Below are 24,717 nucleotides of genomic sequence, written 5' to 3' on the forward strand. Positions count from 1 at the left end.
AGGTACGGTACGGTAACACGACACTAGATCTGCAATCTATTTCACGTCGGAGGGGCGTGCATGTTTTAAGGTGACCGCGTTCAAACTTCTCAATGCAAGATATACGGCTGATTTTGCGGGACAATGTAGCCTACATGAATAAAATAACTAAATGTGGCAGTTGGCACGAAAGCGAGGCCTGCGTTTTTCTTATAGAAAATGTTTTCTAAGAATCAATCATTCTTACTAAGAAATGTTATCTTTAGTAAGAAAACCTCTTATCTTCTGACGACTTTTGTTTCTGTTGTTAATCAACTTCAGAGAATGTATGGTTGCCGTGGAAACATTAAAACAACAATAAAACAAGGGCACTAGTCAGGAAATCTTTAATTTCTACATGTTTGTCTAACTGTAACAGCAGTGTTTATATCAACATATTGAAGCCACCTTAACCCAACACCTGGGGACTCCTTCAGTAGGTTCAGATCACTTGGTGTAATGACTAACTGTGTTATGGGTTGACCGTTTATGTACCTTCAGTTTTTCGCTATAGAGTAGCAGCAACTAATGTGTATTTTCTCCCTCATATCTCCGGAACGTACTGGTTATGCTGTCTTTCCTCGAGACACATCGATCTAATCTATTGTTCTCTCCTGTCTATTTCCTCTTTTATTTTCTGTTTTCCTCTTTCCATCTCCTCCTCTTCATCCTCCTCTTTCCATCTCCTCCTCTTCATCCTCCTCTTTTTCCTCTTCTATGTTTTTGTTGGTGGCTCCTGCAGTGACAGCACAGAAAAGCACATTGAGAGGTGAGTTGGTGGGTTGTCTCCTCCTCCGCTCTAGCTGTTCTGCTGTGGTTTCTCTATTATACCTTGTATATGTTAGCTGTTCTACAAGTCTTCTATACTAGTTACTATCGTTCCTAATATACGTTAGCTGTTCTACAAGTCTTCTATACTAGTTACTATAGTTCCTAATATACGTTAGCTGTTCTAGAAGTCTTCTATACTAGTTACTATAGTTCCTAATATACGTTAGCTGTTCTAGAAGTCTTCTATACTAGTTACTATAGTTCCTAATATACGTTAGCTGTTCTACAAGTCTTCTATACTAGTTACTATAGTTCCTAATATACGTTAGCTGTTCTACAAGTCTTCTATACTAGTTACTATAGTTCCTAATATACGTTAGCTGTTCTACAAGTCTTCTATACTAGTTACTATAGTTCCTAATATACGTTAGCTGTTCTAGAAGTCTTCTATACTAGTTACTATAGTTGCTAATATACGTTAGCTGTTCTAGAAGTCTTCTATACTAGTTACTATAGTTCCTAATATACGTTAGCTGTTCTAGAAGTCTTCTATACTAGTTACTATAGTTGCTAATATACGCTAGCTGTTCTAGAAGTCTTCTATACTAGTTACTATAGTTCTAATATACGTTAGCTGTTCTACTCTTCTATACTAGTTACTATAGTTCTAATATACGTTAGCTGTTCTAGAAGTCTTCTATACTAGTTACTATAGTTCCTAATATATGTTAGCTGTTCTAGCTGTTCTAAGTCTTCTATACTAGTTACTATAGTTCCTAATATACGTTAGCTGTTCTAGAAGTCTTCTATACTAGTTACTATAGTTCCTAATATACGTTAGCTGTTCTAGAAGTCTTCTATACTAGTTACTATAGTTGCTAATATACGTTAGCTGTTCTACAAGTCTTCTATACTAGTTACTATAGTTCCTAATATACGTTAGCTGTTCTACAAGTCTTCTATACTAGTTACTATAGTTCCTAATATACGTTAGCTGTTCTACAAGTCTTCTATACTAGTTACTATAGTTCCTAATATACGTTAGCTGTTCTAGAAGTCTTCTATACTAGTTACTATAGTTGCTAATATACGCTAGCTGTTCTAGAAGTCTTCTATACTAGTTACTATAGTTCCTAATATACGTTAGCTGTTCTAGAAGTCTTCTATACTAGTTACTATAGTTGCTAATATACGCTAGCTGTTCTAGAAGTCTTCTATACTAGTTACTATAGTTCCTAATATACGTTAGCTGTTCTAGAAGTCTTCTATACTAGTTACTATAGTTCCTAATATACGCTAGCTGTTCTAGAAGTCTTCTATACTAGTTACTATAGTTCCTAATATAGGTTAGCTGTTCTAGAAGTCTTCTATACTAGTTACTATAGTTGCTAATATACGTTAGCTGTTCTACAAGTCTTCTATACTAGTTACTATAGTTCCTAATATACGTTAGCTGTTCTAGAAGTATTCTATACTAGTTACTATAGTTCCTAATATACGTTAGCTGTTCTAGAAGTCTTCTATACTAGTTACTATAGTTCCTAATATACGCTAGCTGTTCTAGAAGTCTTCTATACTAGTTACTATAGTTCCTAATATACGTTAGCTGTTCTAGAAGTCTTCTATACTAGTTACTATAGTTCCTAATATACGCTAGCTGTTCTAGAAGTCTTCTATACTAGTTACTATAGTTCCTAATATACACTAGCTGTTCTAGAAGTCTTCTATACTAGTTACTATAGTTCCTAATATACGTTAGCTGTTCTAGAAGTCTTCTATACTAGTTACTATAGTTCCTAATATACGTTAGCTGTTCTAGAAGTCTTCTATACTAGTTACTATAGTTCCTAATATACGCTAGCTGTTCTAGAAGTCTTCTATACTAGTTACTATAGTTGCTAATATACGTTAGCTGTTCTAGAAGTCTTCTATACTAGTTACTATAGTTCCTAATATACGCTAGCTGTTCTAGAAGTCTTCTATACTAGTTACTATAGTTCCTAATATACGTTAGCTGTTCTAGAAGTCTTCTATACTAGTTACTATAGTTCCTAATATACGTTAGCTGTTCTAGAAGTCTTCTATACTAGTTACCATAGTTCCTAATATACGCTAGCTGTTCTAGAAGTCTTCTATACTAGTTACTATAGTTCCTAATATACATTAGCTGTTCTAGAAGTCTTCTATACTAGTTACTATAGTTCCTAATATACGTTAGCTGTTCTAGAAGTCTTCTATACTAGTTACTATAGTTCCTAATATACGTTAGCTGTTCTAGAAGTCTTCTATACTAGTTACTATAGTTCCTAATATACGTTAGCTGTTCTAGAAGTCTTCTATACTAGTTGTTAGTTGTATTTTTTGCCCTGCAGATGTTGCGTTGTTAGTTATATTCTCTAGTCTGTGTTGTGAGTAGTCAGTGGTTATGTTGTTTCATCTGGGATTGTTGTTTTGTAGGTAGATGGTAATGGTGGTCTATTGATGTATTAGCATGTTGTATTATATTGTCACTAACGTAGGTGGTTGTATGCAAGTATATTATCTCCCTTGTGGGGTGAAACATTGGCTTTCTTGGAGAAATATCTGAGACACACGCGCACGCACGCACGCACGCACGCACACACACACACACACACACACACACACACACACACACACACACACACACACACACACACACACACACACACACACACACACACACACACACACACAATGGGAGCGAGAGAGGGATAACCCACACGTTGATGTAGTGCTGTTGCTGGAGAATGTTTTAACCTATAAAATAAAACATTTATCTAGGCAAGTCAGTTAAGAACCAATTCTTGTTACAATGACTGCCTCACCCCCTGGCCAAACCCTAACCCGGATGACGCTGGACCAATTGGGCATCGCCCTATGGGACTCTCGATCACGGCCGTTCGTGCTACAGCCTGGAATCGAACCAGGGTCTGTAGTGACGCCACGAGCACTGAGATGCAGTGCCTGTAGACTGCTGCGCCACTCCGGAGCCTCCAAATGGAGCCTGTATCAGTTCTCTGATCAGCATAAATCCAGACAGGCCTTTTCCTCCAATCAGAGATGAGAACAAACAAACAAACAAACAAACACACACAGTCGTTAATCAATTGAGTGAGTGGAGAGGACTTGTACTTGTCTCAGTGATCTACAGACTGTCTATTCCCCTATTAAGGAAGGAATGGATTTCCTATAATGACATATGAGAGTAATGAAAGCAGGACCACGGTGTGTCAGCGGCGTGTGTGCAGTTTTGTGTGATTCCTAAAGCAGTGAGAAACAAGATGGTGACTTTTTTATAGCTCATATGACGCTTTTGACAGATCTATTATTATTATTATTATTATCTAACATGTGACATCACTAACAGGAAGGAGAGGCAGTCCGTAAATTACATTTCATATAAAAAAAAAATATTTTAAAAATATGTATGTATTGGTCACATGCGCCAAATACAAAAGGTGTAGATGAAATGCTTACGCCCCTAACCAACAATGACCGCAGAGAGAAGACCTTACAGTGAAATGCTTACGCCCCTAACCAACAATGACCGCAGAGAGAAGACCTTACAGTGAAATGCTTACGCCCCTAACCAACAATGACCGCAGAGAGAAGACCTTACAGTGAAATGCTTACGCCCCTAACCAACAATGACCGCAGAGAGAAGACCTTACAGTGAAATGCTTACGCCCCTAACCAACAATGACCGCAGAGAGAAGACCTTACAGTGAAATGCTTACGCCCCTAACCAACAATGACCGCAGAGAGAAGACCTTACAGTGAAATGCTTACGCCCCTAACCAACAATGACCGCAGAGAGAAGTCTATTTGACCTTTGTTTAACTAGGCAACTAAGTTAAGAACAAATTCTTATTTACAATGACAGCCTACCCGGGCCAAATACGGACAATGCTGGGCCAATTGTGTACCGCCCAATGAGACTCCCAATCACAGCCGAATGTGCTACAGCCTGGATTAGATCCAAGAGACTGTAGTGATGCCTCTTGCACTGAGATGCAGTTCCTTAGACCACCGCGCCACTCGGGAGCCCAAATGTACTGGGCAGTATGCTCTACCCTCCGTAGTGCCTTGCGGTCGGAGGCCGGGCAGTTGCCAGACCAGGCAGTGATATAACCAGTCAGGAGGCTCTCGATGTTGCAGCTGTAAAACATTTTGAGGATCTGAGGACCCATGCCAAACCTTTCCAGTCTCCTCAGGGATAATATGTTTTGTCGTGCCCTCTTCACGACTGTCTTGGTGTGCTTGTTTGTTGGTGATTTGGACACCAAGGAACTTGAAGCTCTCAACCTGCTCCACTGCATCCCTGTCGATGAGAAGGGGGTTCGTGCTCGCTCCTCTTTTTCCTGTGGTCCACAATCATCTCCTTTGTCTTGATCACGTTGAGGGAGAGGTTGTTGTCCTGGCACCACACGGCCAGGTCTATGACCTCCTTCCTATAGGCTCTCATCATTGTCAGTGACAACAGTGTGTCATCAGTGACCCTGTTGTGTCATCGGCAAACTTAATGATGGTGTTGGAGTCATGCCTGACCATACAGTCATGTGTGAACAGGGAGTACAGGTGGGGACTGAGCATATACCACTGAGGGGTCCCCTTGTTGAGGATCAGAGTGGCGGATGTGTTGTTACCCACCCTTACCACCTGGGGGTGGCCAGTCAGGAAGTCCTGGATCCAGTTGCAGAGGGAGGTGTTTAGCCCCAGGATCCTTAGCTTAGTAATGAACTTCGAGGGCACTATGGTGTTGAACGCTGAGCTGTAGTCAATGAACAGCATTCTCACGTAGGTGTTCCTTTTGTCCATGTGGGAAAGGGCAGTGTGGAGTGTGATAGAGATTGCATCATCTGTGGATTCATGGCTACAGATGTGAGTGCTATGGGTCGGTAGTCATTTAGGCAGGTTACCTTAGTGTTCTTGAGCACAGGGACTATGGTGGTCTGCTTGAAACATTTTGGTATTACAGACTCAGACAGAGAGAGGATGATAATGTCAGTGAAGAGAAGACACTTGCCAGTTGGTCAGCGCATGCTCGGAGTACACGTCCTGGTAATCCGTCTGTCCCTTCGGCCTTGTGAATGTTGACCTGTTTAAAGGTCTCACATCGGCTACAGAGAGTTTGATCACACAGTCTTTTGGAACAGCTGGTGCTCTCATGCATGTTTCAGTGTTATTTGCCTCGACGCGAGCATAGAGGTATTTTAGCTCGTCTGATAGGCACGTGTCTCTGGGCAGCTCGTGTCTGTGCTTCCCTTTGTATTCTGTAATAGTTTGAAAGCCCTGCTACATCCGACACGCGTCGGAGCCGGTGTAGTACGATTCGATCTTAGTCCTGTGATGACTCTCTGCCTGTTTGATGGTTCGTCGGAGGGCATAGCATTTCTTATAAGCTTCCGGGTTAGAGTCCCACTCCTTGAAAGCGGCAGCTCTATCCTTTTTGTCAGTATGTTGATTACAGGATGTTGCCTGTAATCCATGGCTTCTGGTTGGGGTATGTACGTACGTTCACTGTGGGGATGACGTCATCGTTGCACTTATAGATAAAGCCAGTGACTGATGTGGTGTACTCCTCAATGCCATCGGAAGAATCCCGGAACATATTCCAGTCTGTGCTAGCAAAACAGTCCTGTAGCTTAGCATTTGCTTCATCTGACCACTTGTTTATTAACCAAGTCACTGGTGCTTCCTGCTTTAGTTGTTGCTTGTAAGCAAGAATTATGGTCAGATTTGCCAAAAGGAGGGAGAGCTTTGTACGCGTCTCTACGTGTGTGGTGTAAAGGTGGTCTAGAGTTTCTCTCCCCTCTGGTTGCACATTTAACATGCTGGTAGAAATGAGGTAAAACAGATTTAAGTTTCCCTTCATTAAAGTCCCCGGCCACAAGGAGCACCACCTCTGGGTGAGCGTTTTCCTGTTTGCTTTTGGCCGTATACAGATCATTGAGTGCAGTCTTAGTGTCAGCATCGGTTTGTGGTGATAAACAGACAGCTGCTATCAGTATCCTAGTATACCCCACACATCTAGAGACTGTTATCAGTATCCTAGTATACCCCACACATCTAGACTGCTATCAGTATCCTAGTATACCCCACACATCTAGAGACTGTTATCAGCATCATAGTATACCCCACACACCTAGAGACTGCTATCAGTATCCTAGTATACCCCACACACATAAAGACTGTTATCAGTATCCTAGTATACCCCACACACCTCGAGACTATTATCAGCATCATAGTATACCCCACACACATAGAGACTGCTATCAGTATCCTAGTATACCCCACACACATAAAGACTGTTATCAGTATCCTAGTATACCCCACACACCTCGAGACTGTTATCAGCATCATAGTATACCCCACACACCTAGAGACTGCTATCAGTAGCCTAGTATACCCCACACACCAAGAGACTGCTATCAGTATCCTAGTATACCCCACACACCAAGAGACTGCTATCAGTATCCTAGTATACCCCACACACCTAGAGACTGCTATCAGCATCATAGTATACCCCACATACCTATAGACTGCTATCAGTATCCTAGTATACTCCACACACCTAGAGACTGTTATCAGCATCATAGTATACCCCACACACCTAGAGACTGTTATCAGTATCCAAGTATACCCCACACACCTAGAGACTGCTATCAGTATACTAGTATACCCCACACACCTAGAGACTGCTATCAGTATCCTAGTATACCCCACACATCTAGACTGCTATCAGTATCCTAGTATACCCCACACACCGAGAGACTGTTATCAGCATCATAGTATACCCCACACATCTAGACTGCTATCAGTATCCTAGTATACCCCACACACCTAGAGACTGTTATCAGCATCATAGTATACCCCACACACATAGAGACTGCTGTCAGTATCCAAGTATGCCCCACACACCTAGAGACTGTTATCAGCATCATAGTATACCCCACACACCTAGAGACTGTTATCAGTATCCTAGTATACCCCACACACCTAGAGACTGCTATCAGTATCCTAGTATACCCCACACAACAAGAGACTGCTATCAGTATCCTAGTATACCCCACACACCTAGAGACTGTTATCAGCGTCATAGTATACCCCACACACCTAGAGACTGCTATCAGTATCCTAGTATACCCCACACACATAGAGACTGCTATCAGTATCCTAGTATACCCCGCACACCTAGAGACTGTTATCAGCGTCATAGTATACCCCACACACCTAGAGACTGTTATCAGCATCATAGTATACCCCACACACCTAGAGACTGTTATCAGCATCCTAGTATACCCCACACACCTAGAGACTGCTATCAGTATCCTAGTATACCCCACACACATAGACTGTTATAAGTATCCTAGTATACCTCACACATCTAGACTGCTATCAGTATCCTAGTATACCCCACACACCTAGAGACTGTTATCAGCATCATAGTATACCCCACACACATAGAGACTGCTGTCAGTATCCAAGTATACCCCACACACCAAGAGACTGTTATAAGCATCATAGTATACCCCACACACCTAGAGACTGTTATCAGTATCCTAGTATACCCCACACACCTAGAGACTGTTATCAGTATCCTAGTATACCCCACACACATCTAGACTGCTATCAGTATCCTAGTATACCCCACACAAATAGAGACTGTTATCAGCATCATAGTATACCCCACACACATAGAGACTGCTGTCAGTATCCTAGTATACCCCACACACCTAGAGACTGTTAACAGTATCCTAGTATACCCCACACACCTAGAGACTGCTATCAGTATCCTAGTATACCCCACACACATAGAGACTGCTATCAGTATCCTAGTATACCCCACACACATAGAGACTGTTATCAGTATCCTAGTATACCCCACACACATAGAGACTGTTATCAGTATCTTAGTATACCCCACACACATAGACTGCTATCAGTATCCTAGTATACCCCACACACATAGACTGCTATCAGTATCCTAGTATACCCCACACACCTAGAGACTGCTATCAGTATCCTAGTATACCCCACACACCTAGAGACTGTTATCAGCATCATAGTATACCCCACACACCTAGAGACTGTTATCAGTATCCTAGTATACCCCACACACCTAGAGACTGCTATCAGTATCCTAGTATACCCCACACACATAGAGACTGTTATCAGCGTCATAGTATACCCCACACACCTAGAGACTGTTATCAGCGTCATAGTATACCCCACACACCTAGAGACTGTTATCAGCGTCATAGTATACCGCACCCACCTAGAGACTGTTATCATCGTCATAGTATACCCCACACACCTAGAGACTGTTATCAGTGTCATAGTATACCCCACACACCTAGAGACTGCTATCAGCATCCTAGTATACCCCACACACATAGAGACTGTTATCAGTATCCTAGTATACCCCACACACCTAGAGACTGCTATCAGTATCCTAGTATACCCCACACACCTAGAGACTGTTATCAGTATCCTAGTATACCCCACACACCTAGAGACTGTTATCAGTATCCTAGTATACCCCACACACCTAGAGACTGTTATCAGTATCCTAGTATACCCCACACACCTAGAGACTGCTATCAGTATCCTAGTATACCCCACACACCTAGAGACTGTTATCAGCATCATAGTATACCCCACACACCTAGAGACTGTTATCAGTATCCTAGTATACCCCACACATCTAGACTGCTATCAGTATCCTAGTATACCCCACACACCGAGAGACTGTTATCAGCATCATAGTATACCCCACACATCTAGACTGCTATCAGTATCCTAGTATACCCCACACACCTAGAGACTGTTATCAGCATCATAGTATACCCCACACACATAGAGACTGCTGTCAGTATCCAAGTATACCCCACACACCTAGAGACTGTTATCAGCATCATAGTATACCCCACACACCTAGAGACTGTTATCAGTATCCTAGTATACCCCACACACATAGAGATTGCTATCAGTATCCTAGTATACCCCACACACCTAGAGACTGTTGTCAGTATCCTAGTATATCCCACACACATAGAGACTGCTATCAGTATCCTAGTATACCCCACACACCTAGAGACTGTTATCAGCATCATAGTATACCCTACACACCTAGAGACTGCTATCAGTAGCCTAGTATACCCCACACACCTATAGACTGCTATCAGTATCCTAGTATACCCCACACACATAGAGACTGCTATCAATATCCTAGTATACCCCACACACATAGAGACTGTTATCAGTATCCTAGTATACCCCACACACATAGAGACTGCTATCAGTATCCTAGTATACCCCACACACATAGAGACTGTTATCATTGTCATAGTATACCCCACACATCTTGACTGCTATCAGTATCCTAGTATACCCCACACACCAAGAGACAGTTATCAGCATCATAGTATACCCCACACACCTAGAGACTGTTATCAGTATCCTAGTATACCCCACACACCTAGAGACTGCTATCAGTATCCTAGTATACCCCACACACCTAGAGACTGCTATCAGCATCATAGTATACCCCACACACCTATAGACTGCTATCAGTATCCTAGTATACTCCACACACCTAGAGACTGTTATCAGCATCATAGTATACCCCACACACCTAGAGACTGTTATCAGTATCCAAGTATACCCCACACACCTAGAGACTGCTATCAGTATACTAGTATACCCCACACACCCTAGACACTGCTATCAGTATCCTAGTATACCCCACACACCTAGAGACTGTTATCAGTATCCTAGTATACCCCACACATCTAGACTGCAATCAGTATCCTAGTATACCCCACACACCGAGAGACTGTTATCAGCATCATAGTATACCCCACACATCTAGACTGCTATCAGTATCCTAGTATACCCCACACACCTAGAGACTGTTATCAGCATCATAGTATACCCCACACACATAGAGACTGCTGTCAGTATCCAAGTATACCCCACACACCTAGAGACTGTTATCAGCATCATAGTATACCCCACACACCTAGAGACTGTTATCAGTATCCTAGTATACCCCACACACCTAGAGATTGCTATCAGTATCCTAGTATACCCCACACACCTAGAGACTGTTGTCAGCGTCATAGTATACCCCACACACCTAGAGACTGCTATCAGTATCCTAGTATACCCCACACACCTAGAGACTGTTATCAGAATCATAGTATACCCTACACACCTAGAGACTGCTATCAGTATCCTAGTATACCCCACACACCTAGAGACTGCTATCAGTATCCTAGTATACCCCACACACCTCGAGACTGCTATCAGTGTCCTAATATACCCCACACACCTAGAGACTGCTATCAGTATCCTAGTATACCCCACACATCTAGACTGCTATCAGTATCCTAGTATACCCCACACATCTAGACTGCTATCAGTATCCTAGTATACCCCACACACCTAGAGACTGTTATCAGCATCATAGTATACCCCACACACTTAGAGATTATCAGTGTCCTAGTATACCCCACACACCTAGAGATTATCAGTATCCTAGTATACCCCACACACCTAGAGATTATCAGTGTCCTAGTATACCCCACACACCTAGAGATTATCAGTATCCTAGTATACCCCACACACTTAGAGATTATCAGTGTCCTAGTATACCCCACACACCTAGAGATTATCAGTATCCTAGTATACCCCACACACCGGGAGATTATCAGTATCCTAGTATACCCCACACACCTAGAGATTATCAGTGTCCTAGTATACCCCACACACCGGGAGATTATCAGTATCCTAGTATACCCCACACACCTAGAGATTATCAGTATCCTAGTATACTCCACACACCTAGAGATTATCAGTATCCTAGTATACCCCACACACCGGGAGATTATCAGTATCCTAGTATACCCCACACACCTAGAGATTATCAGTATCCTAGTATACCCCACACACCTAGAGATTATCAGTATCCTCGTATACCCCACACACTTAGAGATTATCAGTATCCTAGTATACCCCACACACCGGGAGATTATCAGTATCCTAGTATACCCCACACACCTAGAGATTATCAGTGTCCTAGTATACCCCACACACCTAGAGATTATCAGTATCCTAGTATACCCCACACACCTAGAGATTATCAGTATCCTAGTATACCCCACACACCTAGAGATTATCAGTGTCCTAGTATACCCCACACACCTAGAGACTGCTATCAGTATCCTAGTATACCCCACACATCTAGAGACTGTTATCAGCGTCATAGTATACCCCACACACCTAGAGATTATCAGTGTCCTAGTATACCCCACACACCTAGAGATTATCAGTGTCCTAGTATACCCCACACACCTAGAGATTATCAGTGTCCTAGTATACCCCACACACCTAGAGATTATCAGTATCCTAGTATACCCCACACACCTAGAGATTATCAGTATCCTAGTATACCCCACACACCTAGAGATTATCAGTATCCTAGTATACCCCACACACCTAGAGATGATCAGTATCCTAGTATACCCCACACACCTAGAGATTATCAGTGTCCTAGTATACCCCACACACCTAGAGATTATCAGTGTCCTAGTATACCCCACACACCTAGAGATTATCAGTATCCTAGCTTCAAAATACCCTTTACACTATTCGTAGGGTTTGTATAGGGGTGGAGATCCCCTTAACTCTTTGACGTGTTGGCATTCACATGTAGTGTCAATCAGTTACAGATACATGTTGGTACATACACACAACATATCAGTACAACATATCAGCACATACACGCAACATATCAGTACAACATATCAGTACATACACACAACATATCAGTACAACATATCAGTACATACACACAACATATCAGTACAACATATCAGTACATACACACAACATATCAGTACATACACACAACATATCAGTACATACACACAACATATCAGTACATACACACAACATATCAGTACAACATATCAGTACATACACAGAACATATCAGTACAACATATCAGTACATACACACAACATATCAGTACAACATATCAGTACATACACACAACATATCAGTACAACATATCAGTACATACACACAACATATCAGTACATACACACAACATATCAGTACATACACACAACATATCAGTACAACATATCAGTACATACACACAACATATCGGTACATACACACAACATATCAGTACATACACACAACATATCAGTACAACATATCAGTACATACACACAACATATCAGTACATACACACAACATATCAGTACATACACACAACATATCAGTACATACACACAACATATCAGTACATACACACAACATATCAGTACATACACACAACATATCAGTACATACACACAACATATCAGTACAACATATCAGTACAACATGTCAGTACATACACACAACATATCAGTACAACATATCAGTACATACACACAACATATCAGTACAACATATCAGTACATACACAGAACATATCAGTACAACATATCAGTACATACACACAACATATCAGTACAACATATCAGTACATACACAGAACATATCAGTACATACACACATATCAATACAACATATCAGTACAACATATCAGTACACCATATCAGTACATACACACAACATATCAGTACATACACACAACATATCAGTACAACATATCAGTAAATACACACAACATATCAGTACAACATATCAGTACATACACACAACATATCAGTACAACATATCAGTACATACACACAACATATCAGTACAACATATCAGTACATACACACAACATATCAGTACAACATATCAGTACATACACACAACATATCAGTACAACATATCAGTACAACATGTCAGTACATACTCACAACATATCAGCACAACATATCAGCACAACATATCAGTACATACTCACAACATATCAGTACAACATATCAGTACAACATATCAGTACATACACACAACATATCAGTACAACATATCAGTACATACACACAACATATCAGTACAACATATCAGTACAACATATCAGTACAACATATCAGTACAACATATCAGTACAACATATCAGTACAACATATCAGTACATACACACAACATGGGGACACATTATAACAGGACCCATTCAACTATTTCTGCTTCCAATAGATATTGACCCCTCCGTCAGTAGAGGATACCTGGTTATTCTTTAAAAGTGCCTTCCTCACCATCTTAAATAAGCATGCCCCATTCAAAAAATGTGGAACCAGGAACAGATATAGCCCTTGGTTCACTCCAGACCTGACTGACCTTGACCGGCACAATAACATCCTGTGGTGTACAGCATTAGCATCGAATAGCCCCCGCAATATGCAACTTTTCAGGGAAGTTAGGAACCAATATACACAGGCAGTTAGGAAAGCGAAGGCTAGCTTTTTCAAACAGAAATGTGCATCCTGTTGCACAAACTCCAAAAAGTTCTGGGACACTGTAAAGTCCACGGAGAATAAGAGCACCTCCTCCCAGCTGCCCACTGCACTGTGGCTAGGAAACACTGTAAAGTCCACGGAGAATAAGAGCACCTCCTCCCAGCTGCCCACTGCACTGTGGCTAGGAAACACTGTAAAGTCCACGGAGAATAAGAGCACCTCCTCCCAGCTGCCCACTGCACTGTGGCTAGGAAACACTGATCTATAATTTCAATAAGCATTTTTCTACAGCTGGCCATGCTTTCCACCTGGCTACCCCCTACCCCGGTCAACAGCTCTGCACCCCCACAGCAACTTGCCCTAGCCTCACCCATTTCTCCTATACCGAAATCCAGATAGCTGATGTTCTGAAAGAGCTGCAAAATCTGGACCCCTGCAAATCAGCTGGGCTAGACAATCTGGACCCTCTCTTTCTAAAATTATCCACCGCAATTGTTGCAACCCTTATTATCGGCCTGTTCAACCTCTTTTGTATCGTCTGAGATCCCCAAACATTAGAAAGCTGCCGCGGTCGTCCCCCTCTTCAAAAGGGGAGACACGCTAGACCCAAACTGCTACAGACCTATATTTATCCTACCCTGCTTTTCTAAGGTCTTCGAGAGCCAAGATAACAAACAGATCACCGACCATTTCAAATCCCACCGTACCTTCTCCGCTATGCAATCTGGTTTCCGAGCTGGTCATGGGTGCACCTCAGCCACGCTCAAGGTCCTAAACGATATCATAACTGCCATCGATAAAAGACAGTACTGTGCAGCCGTCTTCATGACCTGGCCAAGGCTTTCGACTCTGCCAATCACCGCATTTTTAACGGCAAACTCAACATCCTTGGTTTCTCAAATGACTGCCTCGCCTGGTTGACCAACTACTTCTCAGACAGAGTTCAGTGTGTCAAATCGGAGGGCATGTAGTCTGGACCTCTGGCAGTCTCTATGGGGGTGCAACAGGGTTCAATTGCCGGGCCGACTCTTTTCTCTGTATACATCAATGATGTTGCTCTTGCTGCTGGTGATTCTCTAATCCACCTCTACGCAGACTACGCAGACGACACCATTCTCTATACTTCTGGCCCTTCTTTGGACACTGTGTTAACTAACCTCCAGACGAGCCTCAATGCCATACAACTCTCCTTCCATGGCCTCCAACTGCTCTTAAATTCAAGTAAAACTAAATGCATGCTCTTCAACCGATCGCTGCCCGCACCTTCCCACCCGCCCGACAAGCATCACTACTCTTGACGTTTCTGACTTAGAATATGTGGACAACTACAAATACCTAGGTGTCTGGTTAGACTTTAAACTCTCCTTCCAGACTCATATTAAGTGTATCCAATCCAAAATTAAATCTAGAATCGGCTTCCTATCGCTCATGCTGCCAAACATGCCCTCGTAAAACTGACTACCCTACCGATCTTTGACATCGGTGATGTAATTTACAAAATAGCCTCCAAGACTCGACTCAGCAAATTGGATGCAGTCTATCACAGTGCCATCCGTTTTATCACCAAAGCCCCATACACTACCCACAACCGCGACCTGTATGCTCTCGTTTGCTGGCCCGCGCTTCATATTCGTCGCCAAACCCACTGGCTCCAGGTCATCTATAAGTCTTTGCTAGGTAAAGCCCCGCCTTATCTCAGCTCACTGGTCACCATAGCAGCACCCACCTGTAGCACGCGATCCAGCAGGTATATTTCACTGGTCATCCCCAAAGCCAATTCCTCCTTTGGCTGCCTTTCCTTCCAGTTCTCTGATGCAAATGACTGGAACTAATTGCAAAAATCACTGAAGCTGGAGACTCATATCTCCCTCACTAACTTTAAGCACCATCTGTCAGAGCAGCTCACAGATCAATGTACCTGTACATAGCCCATCTGCAAATAGCCCATCCAACTACCTCATCCCCATATTGTTATTTATTTTATTGATATATTGTGTTGCTCCTTTGTACCCTAGTATCTCTACTTGCACATTCATCTTCTGCACGTCTATCACTCCAGTGTTTATTTGCTTTATTGTCATTATTTCATCACTGTGGCCCATTTTTATTTCCTTACCTCCCTAATCATACTTCATTTTCACACAATTTATATAGACTTTTCTATTCTGTTATTGACTGTAAGCATCCTAAGTATTTAATAGTTTTTGTGGTCCACTTAAATGACTGCTGTAGATCATCATTACTTTTTAGTTTTTCCTATTGCCATTATTTCAGATTTTTCAACATTCATTTCAATATCATGAGATTTTAAAGTACTCGTCAGTGTGAAGACGACAGCATACCATGACAGCATACCATGACAGCATACCATGACAGCATACCATGACAGCATAAAGACGACAGCATACCATGACAGCATACCATGACAGCATAAAGACGACAGCATACCATGACAGCATACCATGACAGCATACCATGACAGCATACCATGACAGCATACCATGACAGCATAAAGGCGACAGCATACCATGGCAGCATACCATGACAGCATAAAGACGACAGCATACAATGACAGCCTACCATGACAGCATACCATGACAGCATAAAGACGACAGCATACCATGACAGCATACCATGACAGCATACCATGACAGCGTACAGATGACAGCGTAAAGACAACAGTATACCATGACAGTATACCATGACAGCGTACAGATGACAACATACCATGACAGTATACCATGACAGCGTAAAGACGACAGCGTAAAGACGACAGCATAAAGACGACAGCGTAAAGACATACACAGAAGGCAATGACATCCCCGCTTCCCAGACCCACGTCACTCTGCACCATTTTGTTTCTCTCCACCTGTCAGACAGGACCAGAGGAGCTCCACAGCCTAGTTTGAGGAGAGGAAGTCTACCACCTGTCAGACAGGACCAGAGGAGCTCCACAGCCTAGTTTGAGGAGAGGAAGTCTACCACCTGTCAGACAGGACCAGAGGAGCTCCACAGCCTAGTTTGAGGAGAGGAAGTCTACCACCTGTCAGACAGGACCAGAGGAGCTCCACAGCCTAGTTTGAGGAGAGGAAGTCTACCACCTGTCAGACAGGACCAGAGGAGCTCCACAGCCTAGTTTGAGGAGAGGAATAGTCTACCACCTGTCAGACAGGACCAGAGGAGCTCCACAGCCTAGTTTGAGGAGAGGAATAGTCTACCACCTGTCAGACAGAACCAGAGGAGCTCCACAGCCTAGTTTGAGGAGAGGAATAGTCTACCACCTGTCAGACAGGACCAGAGGAGCACCACAGCCTAGTTTGAGGAGAGGAATAGTCTACCACCTGTCAGACAGGACCAGAGGAGCTCCACAGCCTAGTTTGAGGAGAGGAATAGTCTACCACCTGTCAGACAGAACCAGAGGAGCTCCACAGCCTAGTTTGAGGAGAGGAATAGTCTATCACCTGTCAGACAGAACCAGAGGAGCTCCACAGCCTAGTTTGAGGAGAGGAATAGTCTACCACCTGTCAGACAGGACCAGAGGAGCTCCACAGCCTAGTTTGAGGAGAGGAATAGTCTACCACCTGTCAGACAGGACCAGAGGAGCTCCACAGCCTAGTTTGAGGAGAGGAATAGTCTACCACCTGTCAGACAGGACCAGAGGAGCTCCACAGCCTAGTTTGAGGAGAGGAATAGTCTACCACCTGTCAGACAGGACCAGAGGAGCTCCACAGCCTAGTTTGAGGAGAGGAATAGTCTACCACCTGTCAGACAGAACCAGAGGAGCTCCACAGCCTAGTTTGAGGAGAGGAATAGTCTACCACCTGTCAGACAGGACCAGAGGAGCTCCACAGCCTAGTTTGAGGAGAGGAATAGTCTACCACCTGTCAGACAGGACCAGAGGAGCTCCACAGCCTAGTTTGAGGAGAGGAATAGTCTACCACCTGTCAGACAGGACTAGAGGAGCTCCACAGCCTAGTTTGAGGAGAGGAATAGTCTACCACCTGTCAGACAGCTCCTCTGGTCCTGTCTTCTATGAGTTTTTTTCTATCAAGTTTATTATTTTAATAAAGAATGTCTTCAGTGAAGTAATTGGAATAAAACCTTTGGCAGCCGTTTCCGAAGAGGTGTATTCTGGGAAGATTATTCACTTACATTTCATCTGCTTTCATATTGTTGAGTAATGGAATACAGTTGTGTGTGTGTGTGTATGTATATATATATACTGTATGTATGTGTGTGTGTTGTTTGTAGTAACTTATTAAGCATCCTAAGTATTGAATAGTTTTTGTGGTCCACTTAAATACCTGCTGTAGATCATCGTTGATTTTTTAGTTTTTCCTATTGCCATTACTTCAGATTTTTCAACATTCATTTTATATCCTGAGATTTTAAAGTACTCGTCAGTGTCGGGGGGAGGGGCGATTTCATAAGATAATGTATTATGTGCATTTTTTAATTCTGATATTTAAATACATATTTAATTGAATGTATTGTTTCAGCTGGAAAGTTGTTATTATTATTATATTATTTAATTATTATTTTACATTATACATTAATACATTATTTTAATAGAGGAGGTCATATAAAGACCGTCTCAAGGCTTTGTTCATCATCAACAGACCTTATTGAAAAATCTATAACTTGTTTTGTAGCGTATTGTATTAAACTTAAAACATGTTATTGTATTTGTTTGTAAGTGTCTATTTTTAATAAACCCCATTTGGTAAGTCTGGTAAGACTTTTACCAATCTATTGCTAGTTATTATTTTATTATCACAGTTTAGTAAACTTATGGGTCTGTACTCAGCAATGTACTCTCCAGATTTCCCTGGTTTTAATAGCAAGTATGAAGTCCATGTGAACTACATGAAGTACATATGAAGACATTCTTCTTCCTGGGTCATCTCTGTTTCTAGTGATTCTTCTTCCTGGGTCATCTCTGTTTCTAGTGATTCTTCTTCCTGGGTCATCTCTGTTTCTAGTGATTCTTCTTCCTGGGTCATCTCTGTTTCTAGTGATTCTTCTTCCTGGGTCATCTCTGTTTCTAGTGATTCTTCTTCCTGGGTCATCTCTGTTTCTAGTGATTCTTCTTCCTGAGTCATCTCTGTTTCTAGTGATTCTTCTTCCTGGGTCATCTCTGTTTCTAGTGATTCTTCTTCCTGGGTCATCTCTGTTTCTAGTGATTCTTCTTCCTGGGTCATCTCTGTTTCTAGTGATTCTTCTTCCTGGGTCATCTCTGTTTCTAGTGATTCTTCTTCCTGGGTCATCTCTGTTTCTAGTGATTCTTCTTCCTGGGTCATCTCTGTTTCTAGTGATTCTTCTTCCTGGGTCATCTCTGTTTCTCGTGATTCTTCTTCCTGGATCATCTCTGTTTCTAGTGATTCTTCTTCCTGGGTCATCTCTGTTTCTAGTGATTCTTCTTCCTGGGCCATGTCTGTTTCTAGTGATTCTTCTTCCTGGTTCATCTCTGTTTCTAGTAATTCTTCTTCCTGGGTCATCTCTGTTTCTAGTGATTCTTCTTCCTGGGTCATCTCTGTTTCTAGTGATTCTTCTTAATGGGTCATCTCTGTTTCTAGTGATTCTTCTTCCTGGGTCATCTCTGTTTCTAGTGATTCTTCTTCCTGGGTCATCTCTGTTTCTAGTGATTCTTCTTCCTGGGTCATCTCTGTTTCTAGTGATTCTTCTTCCTGGGTCATCTCTGTTTCTAGTGATTCTTCTTCTTTGGTGATCTCTGTTTCTAGTGATTCTTCTTCCTGGGTCATCTCTGTTTCTAGTGATTCTTCTTCCTGGGTCATCTCTGTTTCTAGTGATTCTTCTTCCTGGGTCATCTCTGTTTCTAGTGATTATTCTTCCTGGGTCATCTCTGTTTCTAGTGATTCTTCTTCCTGGGTCATCTCTGTTTCTAGTGATTCTTCTTCCTGGGTCATCTCTGTTTCTAGTGATTCTTCTTCCTGGGTCATCTCTGTTTCTAGTGATTCTTCTTCCTGGGTCATCTCTGTTTCTAGTGATTATTCTTCCTGGGTCATCTCTGTTTCTAGTGATTCTTCTTCCTGGGTCATCTCTGTTTCTAGTGATTCTTCTTCCTGGGTCATCTCTGTTTCTAGTGATTCTTCTTCTTTGGTGATCTCTGTTTCTAGTGATTCTTCTTCTTTGGTGATCTCTGTTTCTAGTGATTCTTCTTCTTTGGTGATCTCTGTTTCTAGTGATTCTTCTTCTTTGGTGATCTCTGTTTCTAGTAATTCTTCTTCCTGGGTCATCTCTGTTTCTAGTGATTCTTCTTCCTGGGTCATCTCTGTTTCTAGTGATTCTTCTTCCTGGGTCATCTCTGTTTCTAGTGATTCTTCTTCCTGGGTCATCTCTGTTTCTAGTGATTATTCTTCCTGGGTCATCTCTGTTTCTAGTGATTCTTCTTCCTGGGTCATCTCTGTTTCTAGTGATTCTTCTTCCTGGGTCATCTCTGTTTCTAGTGATTCTTCTTCCTGGGTCATCTCTGTTTCTAGTGATTCTTCTTCCTGGGTCATCTCTGTTTCTAGTGATTCTTCTTCCTGGGCCATGTCTGTTTCTAGTGATTCTTCTTCCTGGGTCATCTCTGTTTCTAGTAATTCTTCTTCCTGGGTCATCTCTGTTTCTAGTGATTCTTCTTCCTGGGTCATCTCTGTTTCTAGTGATTCTTCTTCCTGGATCATCTCTGTTTCTAGTGATTCTTCTTCCTGGGTCATCTCTGTTTCTAGTGATTCTTCTTCCTGGGCCATGTCTGTTTCTAGTGATTCTTCTTCCTGGTTCATCTCTGTTTCTAGTAATTCTTCTTCCTGGGTCATCTCTGTTTCTAGTGATTCTTCTTCCTGGGTCATCTCTGTTTCTAGTGATTCTTCTTAATGGGTCATCTCTGTTTCTAGTGATTCTTCTTCTTTGGTGATCTCTGTTTCTAGTGATTCTTCTTCTTTGGTGATCTCTGTTTCTAGTGATTCTTCTTCCTGGGTCATCTCTGTTTCTAGTGATTCTTCTTCCTGGGTCATCTCTGTTTCTAGTGATTCTTCTTCCTGGGTCATCTCTGTTTCTAGTGATTATTCTTCCTGGGTCATCTCTGTTTCTAGTGATTCTTCTTCCTGGGTCATCTCTGTTTCTAGTGATTCTTCTTCCTGGGTCATCTCTGTTTCTAGTGATTCTTCTTCCTGGGTCATCTCTGTTTCTAGTGATTCTTCTTCCTGGGCCATGTCTGTTTCTAGTGATTCTTCTTCCTGGGTCATCTCTGTTTCTAGTAATTCTTCTTCCTGGGTCATCTCTGTTTCTAGTGATTCTTCTTCCTGGGTCATCTCTGTTTCTAGTGATTCTTCTTAATGGGTCATCTCTGTTTCTAGTGATTCTTCTTCTTTGGTGATCTCTGTTTCTAGTGATTCTTCTTCTTTGGTGATCTCTGTTTCTAGTGATTCTTCTTCATGGGTCATCTCTGTTTCTAGTGATTCTTCTTCTTTGGTGATCTCTGTTTCTAGTGATTCTTCTTCTTTGGTGATCTCTGTTTCTAGTGATTCTTCTTCTTTGGTGATCTCTGTTTCTAGTGATTATTTTTGGTCAGCTGATAATTGATTCAGAGTTGCTGAGTCGAAGAGGTTCAGTCCGACTGAAGTTTTATTCTGATTTCTACAAATGTTCATATTTAATCCTGATTTATATACATTTTCGTAGAAGCTTTTAAAATCGTAATTAATCGCGTTGCTGTTTCTAATTAACATATTTGTATCTTTATCTTTTTAAATTATAATTGGTTTGGCGTGTACTTGGGCTGCGAGATGTTTACCAGGTTTATTTGCCTTGTAGCAGTAGGTTTATGTGAGTTCAACCTGTAGTTGTTGGCTCTCTTCAAAAGTTAAAGACATTTATTTGAGTTCAACCTGTAGTTGTTGGCTCTCTTCAAAAGTTAAAGACATTTATTTGAGTTCAACCTGTAGTTGTTGGCTCTCTTCAAAAGTTAAATACATTTATTTGAGTTCAACCTGTAGTTGTTGGCTCTCTTCAAAAGTTAAAGACATTTTATTTTCTTCTTTACTCTGTAAAGTTGCTTTATGGTCTTTTTCTAAGTTAGTGATATATTTATTTCTAACTTTTACAGAGTATGAGATTATCATTCCACTAACACCATAAAGGCATCACAAATTATATCAGAGTCGGCTTTTCTCTGTCCTCTAGCAGGTTTGTATTTTTTCATTTAAGTTTTTCACAAATTTCGGGTCTTGATGATGCCCTCTGTTTATTCTCCATATTCTGTCGCTAAGAGTTATTGGTCACATACACATGGTTAGCAGATGTTATTGGTCACATACACATGGTTAGCAGATGTTATTGGTCACATACACATGGTTAGCAGATGTTATTGGTCACATACACATGGTTAGCAGATGTTATTGGTCACATACACATGGTTAGCAGATGTTATTGGTCACATACACATGGTTAGCAGATGTTATTGGTCACATACACATGGTTAGCAGATGTTATTGGTCACATACACATGGTTAGCAGATGTTATTGGTCACATACACATGGTTAGCAGATGTTATTGGTCACATGGTTAGCAGATGTTATTGGTCACATACACATGGTTAGCAGATGTTATTGGTCACATACACATGGTTAGCAGATGTTATTGGTCACATACACATGGTTAGCAGATGTTATTGGTCACATACACATGGTTAGCAGATGTTATTGGTCACATACACATGGTTAGCAGATGTTATTGGTCACATACACATGGTTAGCAGATGTTATTGGTCACATACACATGGTTAGCAGATGTTATTGGTCACATACACATGGTTAGCAGATGTTATTGGTCACATACACATGGTTAGCAGATGTTATTGGTCACATACACATGGTTAGCAGATGTTATTGGTCACATACACATGGTTAGCAGATGTTATTGGTCACATACACATGGTTAGCAGATGTTATTGGTCACATACACATAGTTAGCAGATGTTATTGGTCACATACACATGGTTAGCAGATGTTAATGGTCACATACACATGGTTAGCAGATGTTATTGGTCACATACACATGGTTAGCAGATGTTATTGGTCACATACACATGGTTAGCAGATGTTATTGGTCACATACACATGGTTAGCAGATGTTATTGGTCACATACACATGGTTAACAGATGTTAATGGTCACATACACATGGTTAGCAGATGTTAATGGTCACATACACATGGTTAGCAGATGTTATTGGTCACATACACATGGTTAGCAGATGTTATTGGTCACATACACATGGTTAGCAGATGTTATTGGTCACATACACATGGTTAACAGATGTTAATGGTCACATACACATGGTTAGCAGATGTTAATGGTCACATACACATGGTTAGCAGATGTTATTGGTCACATACACATGGTTAGCAGATGTTATTGGTCACATACACATGGTTAGCAGATGTTATTGGTCACATACACATGGTTAGCAGATGTTATTGGTCACATACACATGGTTAGCAGATGTTATTGGTCACATACACATGGTTAGCAGATGTTATTGGTCACATACACATGGTTAGCAGATGTTATTGGTCACATACACATGGTTAGCAGATGTTATTGGTCACATACACATGGTTAGCAGATGTTATTGGTCACATACACATGGTTAACAGATGTTATTGGTCACATACACATGGTTAGCAGATGTTATTGGTCACATACACATGGTTAACAGATGTTATTGGTCACATACACATGGTTAGCAGATGTTATTGGTCACATACACATGGTTAGCAGATGTTAATGGTCACATGGTTAGCAGATGTTAATGGTCACATGGTTAGCAGATGTTAATGGTCACATACACATGGTTAGCAGATGTTATTGGTCACATACACATGGTTAGCAGATGTTATTGGTCACATACACATGGTTAGCAGATGTTATTGGTCACATGGTTAGCAGATGTTATTGGTCACATGGTTAGCAGATGTTATTGGTCACATACACATGGTTAGCAGATGTTATTGGTCACATGGTTAGCAGATGTTAATGGTCACATACACATGGTTAGCAGATGTTATTGGTCACATACACATGGTTAGCAGATGTTAATGGTCACATACACATGGTTTGCAGATGTTATTGGTCACATACACATGGTTAGCAGATGTTATTGGTCACATACACATGGTTAACAGATGTTATTGGTCACATACACACGGTTAGCAGATGTTATTGGTCACATACACATGGTTAGCAGATGTTATTGGTCACATACACATGGTTAGCAGATGTTATTGGTCACATACACATGGTTAGCAGATGTTATTGGTCACATACACATGGTTAGCAGATGTTATTGGTCACATACACATGGTTAGCAGATGTTATTGGTCACATACACATGGTTAGCAGATGTTATTGGTCACATACACATGGTTAGCAGATGTTATTGGTCACATACACATGGTTAGCAGATGTTATTGGTCACATACACATGGTTAGCAGAT

General features: G+C 41.5%; 1 protein-coding gene across 5 annotated transcripts in view; it reads left to right on the forward strand.

Moving 5' to 3' along the window:
- Positions 1-24,717, forward strand: part of LOC118383109 (cell adhesion molecule 2-like) — an 884,842-nt gene that overhangs the window by 553,837 nt on the left and 306,288 nt on the right. For 4 of the 5 annotated variants that reach the window (XM_052520137.1, XM_052520141.1, XM_052520140.1 and 1 more), the window contains exon 2: positions 761-787. The exons of the other annotated variant lie outside the window; for it this stretch is intronic. In XM_052520137.1, coding sequence (XP_052376097.1) covers positions 761-787 — 27 coding nt within the window. The remainder of the gene's footprint in view (positions 1-760; positions 788-24,717) is intronic. 5 annotated transcript variants of the gene reach the window in all.

The sequence above is a fragment of the Oncorhynchus keta genome, chromosome 6 (assembly GCF_023373465.1).
Source record: "Oncorhynchus keta strain PuntledgeMale-10-30-2019 chromosome 6, Oket_V2, whole genome shotgun sequence".
NCBI lineage: Eukaryota > Metazoa > Chordata > Actinopteri > Salmoniformes > Salmonidae > Oncorhynchus > Oncorhynchus keta.